Source organism: Blennius ocellaris (genome assembly GCF_963422515.1).
Source record: "Blennius ocellaris genome assembly, chromosome: 15".
Classification (NCBI taxonomy): domain Eukaryota; kingdom Metazoa; phylum Chordata; class Actinopteri; order Blenniiformes; family Blenniidae; genus Blennius; species Blennius ocellaris.
Window position 1 is genome coordinate 10,288,559 of NC_137664.1, and position 9,999 is coordinate 10,298,557.

Here is a 9,999-nt window from a genome sequence, read left to right on the forward strand (position 1 = left end):
GATATATGCAGCAACGTTGAGCAGCATTGAAGCTCTCATGTCTCTCAGTATAGACGTGAAGTTTCATTTCCCTTCTTTCTCGAGGTATCCTATGTTACTCTGTCCAAAAGAGTATTTCAGTGCTAAAATATCTCCGAACAGGTCTACTTCTTAACCCTTTTAGCTTCTACTCAGTTCAGTTATGCTTTGTGATCTTTTCATCAGTTCAGCTGTTTATTCCGAATGAGGGAAAAAGTGCAAGGACAAAAGTAATCGGTCTGCTGAGAATGATCGATCGATGATTTGTTTGATTTTGGTTTAATCCAGTGAACCCAAGACTATAAACTTAGAACTGCACAATAATTATCTGTGGAAATGGTTCATGGTACAAATTACATTCAAGTTTCTTGATTGTGGCAATAATACACACCATACTGGAGGGATCTTTTTACCCAGTGTTTAAGACCAATGCATTGTGGACAAGGAGCATTGCGTCACTGATTTCATTGGACAATACCCAGTGCACAGATTTAAAACATTTAGTGCAATCTGAAAACAGTGATTCTCCTCAAACCAACCCAAAGTTGCTTTTCAGAAGAGAGAATTTCTGAGTATGTCTTCTCAAAGTCACCTTTGATGCCAATCCCATTTTGGCTGACAGCAGAATAACTTTAACTGCAGTGTCAATGATCTTTCCGCCTCGAGCATCATCAACCCTCTGCTGTCAGTGTTGCCTCTAGAGAGATTAAGAATAAACACTCGTCTTGAAGGAAGCAGATGTTTAACTCTCTGACCTCCATGTACACATGAAATACTGTCTCAGAGTTACCTGTAGAGTGTGTACAGAGTGACTTCACAAGTGGCCCTGACATTTCGTGTTATTTACAGATCCAGAGGGGGAAGCGATGCTCCCGGCGGCCCTTCGTCAGATCGGTGCGGTTGTGCTGTTTTGCCTCTGCGGCAGCCTGGCCACACCTCCACTTCTTTACAGTCCTCCAGAGGGAAGTACAGATGAAGAAGAACTTATCACCTTCAATGTTCCTCTTCCCACCCGCAACATCTCTTTCGAGAACGAAACCACACCTGTCAGCCCGTACCGCGAGGAGGCCAACTCCCCGAATCAGATCGTGAACTTCCTGAAAGAGAACATGCTCCTCATCCTCGTCGCAAGCACCCTCGTCCTCCTCCTCTTTCTCCTCATCTGCGGGGCGGTTTTTATGAGCCGCAGGCGGAAAGTCAACGCGTACTACCCGTCCTCCTTCCCCTCAAAAATGTACGTGGACAACAGAGACAAAACTGGAGGGGCTAAACTTTTTAATGAAGTGGAAGCAAAAGCGGCTCCTGAGCGGGAGAGCGAGCCGTTGGATTCTCACAAGCAGCTCCAGGCTGACATCATGAGGGCTGCAAAGAGCCTACGTACACCAAACAAGGGCGAGAGAAGTGACCCAGGCCTGATGACAGAAGATCACAGTCCAGAGGACGGCGCCACAGACCCTCATCTGCTGAGTATCCCCGAGGAGAAGCCGCTCTGTGAGCTCTCCGACAGTGAAGCAGTAGCAGGTCCCTCGGAGCCGAGCCCCTCGGAGCCATCTGAGACGCAGGAAGACGATTCACGAGAGCCTCTGGTGGGCCGGAGCCTGCGGCCGTCCTCTCTGCACATTCACAATGACTCTGCTACACTTCAGCTCATCGCAGGAGAGAAGACCGCCTTCTAACAGCTCCCAACCAGTTTCTGGAGTGGATTTCTTTCTCCCCAGTAAACTCTTTAACGTTCACAGACAGATGTGATCTAATAGGTCCCCGTAAACATAGCGAAACCCTATTTTCAAACATATTTTATAGTAGACTGAAGGCCTCGTGGTTACATGGCTCCACCAATGAGGGTGAAATTGACAACTGTATAACTCAAGTTCGATATTTTTCAAAGACCAATTCAACCAAAAATATTAAGAACTTTCTGATGTATTGGTTTACAACCATTTGTCCCAACGGTACAGTGACCTCATTTATAATATCAGGTCATGTGTCTGGTAACTCAACAGTCCTGATGATGTTCATGCTATATATACATATATTTAACCAGCGATTGTCACAGTCAGGAGAGGCAGGACCTGTTCTTCTGCTCAGCCCTTCAGTTGTCCCCACGAGTGACTGAAATATGAGGTTTTTATTATTCGTCATTCACAAGATGTGTTATAAGTTTGTAACATAACCATAAGCTTCAGCTCTTTTCGTCCATGAAAGTGAAGATGTTACATATGTGAAGTTTGCCGATCAGATTCCCATACCACCGTGCTCGATTAGGAAACTTGTGTCAGGCTTCTTTTGAAAAACTGTTGAAATATCATGTTAACAGGTATAGGTCATTGGGATCGAAATATGTGACTTCAGGACATCCAACACCTAATCAGTGAGAATGGACATTGCTCACTGAAAAAAAAAAAGAGGACTGGAGATAAAAAAAGAAGAGGACTTAAAAAAAGGGTTATTATAATGTGGATCTCTATAAACACTTTGTGGTGCAGGTCACTGTTATGTTATACATTCAAAATAAAATAACTTGCATTCTGGTTGATCTCACTTTGCTTTCACAGTGACACAACAGACCTGACCTAACACTTTAAACTGCTGTGCATATGAACAATTTCAAATGTTTTGGCAACATGCTCAAACATTTACACTTTAGTGGAAATTAATCGACAGTGACTGTGCCTCCTGGATTAGTGTGGAGCTTTAAATTGAGTCAATATTTACTTAATATAAACACAACCACATATCATTTGGGTGAATTGAGAGTATTGCCATTTTTTTTACCAAAAGGACATGGAATTAAAACAAAATGTGATTGAATATACTTTTATTGCAGACTTTCAAGGAAGCATTTCTACGTTATAATAAGTTACACTGAAAAACGAATGGACCTTTGCTTTGTGTCAAGCCACATCGCACAGTTGCATATCAGAACAGTGCTTACGGAAACCTCCCAACTTCCTCCACCACACCTGTCAAATTAACACTTTGGTGCCACAAATATCTTAAAATATACCATAATCTCAAAAATAAGGCTCAGCTTTGTACCAACGACCTGGACAGTGCTTCCATTGTGCGTTTACATGACAGGCTACGGGATACAGTATACAGGGTTTAGAGGACAACGAAGCCTGGTGTGACACTGCTACAGAGGGCTGGCGGTGGCGGAGCTCGTCATCATTTAAGGGGGGGGGGGGGGGGGGGAGGTCAGGTTGGTGATGGACAACAGCTTCGTCTCTTGGCGGCGGAAAGCAGACGGCATCCAGCTCCAAACTGCTCCATTTAATTGTTGGCCCGGACTGCCTCCTGCTGGCCGTCGTCCTGCTTGAGACGGTAGTCAGCCAGGGCTGCCTTGATGGCGTCCTCCGCCAGCACTACGGTGGGGGCAAATAAAGGTCAGCGTGAGTACCGACTGCGCTGGGAAGTCAGTGGAAGAGGGGAACGTTTCGTGAGAACCTACTGGAGCAGTGAAGCTTAACGGGTGGAAGACTGAGCTCCTTGGCGATGTCAGTGTTCTTGATTGTTAAAGCTTCGTCAATCTGAAGAGGCAATCGCGGTCAGATTTAATGTTGCAAATGAAGAATGCAGATGTAAAGCACAATGGCGAGGAGAGAGAAATCAATTCATTCTGACATGTCAAGGCTGAAAATGTGTTCACTCACAGATTTTCCTTTCACCCACTCAGTGGCCAGAGAGCTCGAGGCGATGGCAGAGCCACAGCCGAAGGTTTTGAACCTGGCGTCCACGATCTTTCCCTGGTCATCCACCTCAATCTGGAGATACAGTTCAATTAATGATAATCATTTTTGAATCTCTTTAGTTTTTTTCCTTCAAACTATCAATGTAAATGTAAGAAAATGCTATAATACAGAAAAATCAGTATTTCTTATAAAAGCATAAATACCCTTTAAACCAATCAAAGCCATATTTATTGTACTTCTTTGTAATTAACAAATTAAACATAAGGTGTTAAAGGGGACTAAATGCAAATGTAGTTTTCAAGAGATTTGATAGTTAAGATGTCCACATTTTTAATTTGGACATATTTTAGTGAGTTATTTGCCCTCTTAAATAACAACTCTAAAACATTTACACACAACAACTCTGGTTCTAACATTTTACAACATACCTGGAGCTTCATGACATCTCCACAGGCCGGAGCACCCACCAAACCAGTTCCAACATTTTTGGAGTTTTTGTTGAGCGAGCCCACGTTTCTTGGGTTCTCATAATGGTCCACCACCTTCACACAACCAGAGAAGGAAGCAGCTATAAACACGGCAGTAGTTAATCAAATATGCATAAGCAAGGCAACAGCAGCATCCGGGAATGGTATTTCTGTTTTGTTATGCTCTCAAGATGAATGTCTATAAGGCATTGCTGTTACACAAGTACAAATTTCCTCTCTGACGTAAGCACCACTGAAGTAAACAGATTAGGACTGGATTTCATTGTCTACTAAATCAGTTCCCTCATCCTGCCCTCCTCCTCAAGTTTCTGCTTAGTCACACTGACCAAGGCAATGGGGAGCTTATGGTCACGATTCAGAATATGGAAATAAATTATTATATACCGGTATATGCCCACAATTACCACTTACATCTACGAAAAAGGCAGTGGTTTGCAAGGCAATATCAAGTTCATAATAAATAGGTAGTGACCCACTTTTTCCAATACGTTTTCTTCCAAATATATTCTCAGATTAAACAGCTCGTTCCAATTTAAGAGTAATAATTGACTGCTGTGTGCTATATGACTGTTTTTTAGGCGTTTTATTGTTCACTTTTAAACCTTCTAATTCCTTTTATATATTTCTACTGTGGCACATGCAGTTTTCAACAATGCTAAATAAAGACTATTCTGATTCTAAACGTTTCAATAAATTCCTATTATAGTTGAACAAAGTCAGACCCAGTTGAACTTGAAATACACTGATCTGTTGTTATCTTTCGACCTCTTTCGGCATCACACACAGTGAGGACGAATTGTTATCTGTGGTGTGTTGTTGTAAGATAACAAAAACGTGCTAAAAAAAACACACACACAATTAGCGCAGGACATTTAAATGAGTGGCTCCACCATATTGTCATCCCCCAGAGCTTATTAATCGGATGTGATGTAAGTATTTTAACTGTCGCAGCGAGCAGCTGGGTGCAGATTAGAGATCTCTTTTTAGTCTGCCAACATGAAAACTCGACAATGTGTTTGAAACTACACGCTGGGGTGTATTTATCTGTCGCAGTCAGTCGGTAGTGAGAGATAAACCACGACATGCTGGGACGCTACAGGAGTTACTCTGGGATACAACTGTATACGATGTAAACATGAGCCAAACAGCAACAGCAAGTATCGCGTGTCGTGCTTTTTAAAACCCGGAAGAAACGGGAGGTGTTACCTTCTTGTGATAGCAACACTGGGTGATGAACTCCGGAGCGGAAAGCCTCCGGGAGAGAAACGCCAGAGGACTCAGACACTTGTTCGCCACAGTCCCCGCCATGTTGATGATGGAGTGACGCAGTTTGGACTGAGCGGCTCGAGCCCCCAAACAGCTCGTCACCTTGGAGGGAGGGGGCGGGGTTAGTTGCGTCACGCTTGCGCATGCGCAGTCGTATAAATTCTGCTGCAAGTTTTATAACAAGTTTCAGATGTGTGTGTGTGTGTGTGTGTGTGTGTGTGTGTGTGTGTGTGTGTGTGTGTGTGTGTGTGTGTGTGTGTGTGTCCAATCAGATATTTTTTTTTAAACTGCACATTTTGAAAAGAATCACTCTGCACATAAAAGTGCACGCACAGAAACACACACACACACACACACACACACACACACACACACACACACACACACACACACACACACACACACACACACACACACACACACACGCACACACACACACACACAACAATTAGTTATTAAAGAAAGAAAAGAGGGAATACATATACCTTCAGTCCCCACTTTGGTCAAACAAAGCAGTAGATAGGTCACTCTGAGGGAATTTAATCATTTCTCGTTTCCTCCCAACATTCACAAAAATCCATGTGAGATTATTTGCTCTAAAGTATGAGCGTATGTGTGCTGGTCTGTCTCTGTGTGTGTCCCCTGTGTGAACTGGTGACTTATTCATTGTCATCCTCCCAGTCTGCTGGGATCAGCTCCAGTTCATTGTAACCCTGAGTTCCATACACAAGACAGATGGTTGGACAATCAATTATGTGAGGAGAGAACACATATAACATATTCCAACTTGTTGCATGCTCACGGCGGCATTATGGGACACGTTTAACATACATGGCAACCACATTTCAGCATTGAACTGATCAATGAAACGTGCAATAACATGGTTATTCCCCTGCAGCCATGTTGACATTCCTTGCTTGTTTATATCAGTCTAGATAAGATTTCCAGTGCAAATAATCCAACATTCTTTTCAGACCACGTGCTCTGGTGACTGATTGTCAGAAAAAGGTTTTGCATTCAAATCATACAAGAAGACGGTTGAGGTTCCACGTCCTCCCCAGAACTCAGAAGACTCCCATGGGTTGCATGAAGTAGTACTTTTAGGAAATGAAAAGTAAGAAGAACAGAAGGAATAGTGAACCCAACGGAGGCTGGAGTTCTTGCTGGAGTTGCTACACTGACTCACTACTGCTGCCTAACTCACAATTGGGTCATTAATTGCATTTCACACACTCTAGCCAAATGCTTTCACTTCATTTCACAAATGTTTCTTTGTTTTTGTTTAATTTTCATTTCTGTACTTATAGATTAAAAAAAAAAACAACAACAACAAAGGTTGACATTCATTTTGTTAAACAAGGATCGTAATAAAACAATAATTTTAGCAATAAGATAGATTTCAGGAAAATGATCTTTGTCGGTTCAAAATGTTTTTAGAAAGACATTACTTCGAATACGTATCAGTTTTGACAAAGTCACTGCCATTTTTCCGAGACACTTAATTTCATTTTAAAGTCACCATAAAACTATTCACATTGTTTCCGCAGCACACACGTATTTGTACATATAAACTTTAGTTTTAAAAAGAAAATATTTTCCTTCTTTTATTCTATAAAGTAAATATTTGAGCTGTAATTAAAAGAGAATCATTACCACCACTAAAGGCAAATCAGGGTATCTCAGCACAAGGCATCTCTTCCTATAGGCATTGTTTTCACCTTAATGAACTGTCTTGTATTATAATTTATCATGTAGATTAATATTGTCATTATTGATTCTACCTCTGCTATGATCATATCAAGTAATCATACATGGCTATGAATTAAATCAGGGTGGAGAACTAATTAAATACAATTTTGTTAACTTGTGTGCATTTTACTAAAAGCAATTTTATTACTATACTCAGCATTTTTGTCAGTTGCGTAAGGACACACGTGATTGTGTTCAGGAGGGAAGTGCATGAGGCTGTTTACTTTAAACAGTACTGTTGTGGCAGAATATTAAGTAAAACTTGGATGCAGGGTTCGAATTACAACGTGGCTTTCGGCGGAGCCCTATTTTCCGATCAGACCTCTCAAGTTTGTAGAATAGGTATGCCGCATGTTTTTAGAGCTCCCCCTAAATTTTACAAATTAGGCTTTCAGGGGAGCTCAGGTCCCTTTCAGGGGAGCCCAGCTCCCCTTAGCTCCCCCGTAATTCGAACTCTGCTTGGATGGTTGAAGACATGTACAACATATTTCCTCTAAAGCAGGTGACAAGCGGGGATTAGTTCTGACACTGATGATTATTGTGTTTGAAGATGAAAACAAAAACACAGAAGCTTACACGTGTGTGGCCAGATGAGTAATGTTGTTTAAATGTCACACAGACAATACAAAGTAGCACAAAACACCAACAGAACAGTTTCAGTTGGAGACGTGTAAAAATTATAACACAGAACATTTAAAGTTTCTTGCAGTGCTCTATGATTCAAACAAAGCAGAAGAAAAACACACTTATCAGCAGTGATGAAGTCTCACAAACTCAGACAGATGTTTCAAAATGGATAAAAGTCACTTTAATTTCAATGGTCAAATATGTGACATTATTCCAAAACACACTGCTAAGATTTATGAAGCTTAAACAATCATACAAAAAGAAACTACTGTTCAACTGACATTGTGGTAATCACTGCAACTAGTTTGGAAATGGGAACTGGGAGATTTGTCTCTTTCTGTCTTTGCATTGTGGGCGATCTCCGCTGTGAGATTGCCACACTTCCATTTAAATTTTGTGACAAATGCCTTATTGTCGTCACTGTTGTCAGGAACCATGTCGAGGAAAGAGAAGTGAGAAGTTGCACACAGATAGAAAGGGCACGGAAAGGCACAATTTCATAGCGATTTTTCTTTTTTTTACGTCAAGACGCACGGTGAGAACATTGTACTTATTTAAACTTAAAGCCTTTTCTTGGATGACTATGTGAGCTCATGCAGTAATTTCTTTACAACCATGTGTATGTTTGAAGTAAAGGCTTTGTGCTGTATTTTTCAGGTAAAGTAACCAGTATGGAGGTGGATTATGTTGAATATGATGATTATACGGCCGACAATGAAACAGAGAATGGCACGAGCCTTGTCCAGCTGAATTTCGGGAGTTCTCAGTCTTCCTTGACTCATATTCTGGCGGCGGTCAATATCCTTATATCTGTTGTTGGACTTGGAGGAAATTCAGTGGTGATTTGGATCTGTGGTTGCAAAATGAAAATGAAGGTCATCACCACCTGGTACATCAGCTTGGCCATATCAAACGCCTTGTTCTGCACCTTTTTGCCCCTCGAAGTTTTCTACACGATAACCTTACACTGGCCTTTTGGACAACTCTTGTGCAAGCTCACCTCATCAGCCCTGTTTCTCAACATGTACAGCAGCGTGTTTCTGTTGGTTTTAATCAGCACCGACCGCTGTGTGATGGTTTTATTCCCCGTGTGGTCTCACAACCACCGGTCAGTGCGGAAGGCGTCCGGCATCGTGGCACTCGTGTGGCTCCTCTCCGCACTCCTGACGCTGCCCACACTGATCTTCAGGCAAACCACAGTCCACGGTTCCATCACTCAGTGCCACACTGGTTACATGGGCCACGCCAGGCACAAGGCGGTGGTCTTGACTCGACTCATCTGTGGTTTCCTCATTCCGTTCCTCGTGATTGTTTTCTGCTGCTTGGTGCTCGGTGTGAAGCTGAGGACTATGACCATGAGGTCTGCGAAGCCCTACAAGATCATGGTGGCTCTTATCCTCTCGTTTTTCTTCTGCTGGGTCCCCTATCATACTTTTGTCCTCCTGGAGTTAGACCTGAAGAGCTCAAGCCTGAGAGTGCTCGAAACTGGGCTGAAGGCAGGCGCAACCCTCGCTGCTGCAAACAGTTTCATTTCCCCAGTTCTCTACGTGTTTATTGGCAATGACTTCAAACAAACTCTGAAACGGTCTTTGACGTCAAGGATTGAAGATGCGATGGCGGAAGACCTTCGAACCGGCGCTCTCAATCACTCAAAGTCCAAGTCAATGGATGTCAACCAACTGTAAGATCAAGTCATCAGAGCCAAGGACTGCTTGATTGTTCATGGATACGATAATGAATCTGGGTAACATTGGCTAAATCATGTCTCAGTTTCTGCTAAACTACAATATGTGTAACAAGAAAATGCATGGGAGAGAAGTATGTACAACTGAATAAATGATCACACTAAAGACAAAAGATCTGATTTCCAAACAATATAAATTTAAAAGCTACAATCGTCAAACTGGTTCATTGAAAGTAAAAGGCTCAATCCTGTCTTCATTACCATTTTGTATATTTTCTTGAACGTGTGTAAATAATTTGTATGCGTCTATGTTGCTATTTTGTTGGTTTCAATATTACTTATGCAATGAATTAAGTATTCAAAGGCCGTTAAATGTAAAATTTACAATGTATTGTGTTTTGTTGTATATACTATGAAAACACCAATTAAATTTAGACACCTACGTGAACATTTAAAATTGTGTACATTTGATCAA

General features: G+C 41.9%; 2 protein-coding genes across 2 annotated transcripts; both read left to right on the top strand.

Annotated features, from left to right (window-relative positions):
* Positions 1-884: 884 nt before the first annotated feature.
* Positions 885-2,537, top strand: tmem119b (transmembrane protein 119b; the record flags this gene model as incomplete). Its single annotated transcript, XM_080509902.1, has 1 exon — positions 885-2,537. The coding sequence occupies one exon, from the start codon at positions 885-887 to the stop codon at positions 1,692-1,694; it is 810 nt and encodes a 269-aa protein (XP_080366028.1). The 3' UTR covers positions 1,695-2,537.
* Positions 2,538-8,275: 5,738 nt separating this feature from the next.
* LOC308140707 (chemerin-like receptor 1) lies at positions 8,276-9,916 on the top strand. The gene is made up of 2 exons (XM_080510587.1): positions 8,276-8,375; positions 8,498-9,916. The coding sequence occupies exon 2, from the start codon at positions 8,512-8,514 to the stop codon at positions 9,523-9,525; it is 1,014 nt and encodes a 337-aa protein (XP_080366713.1). The 5' UTR covers positions 8,276-8,375; positions 8,498-8,511; the 3' UTR covers positions 9,526-9,916.
* The last annotated feature ends 83 nt before the right edge of the window (positions 9,917-9,999 follow it).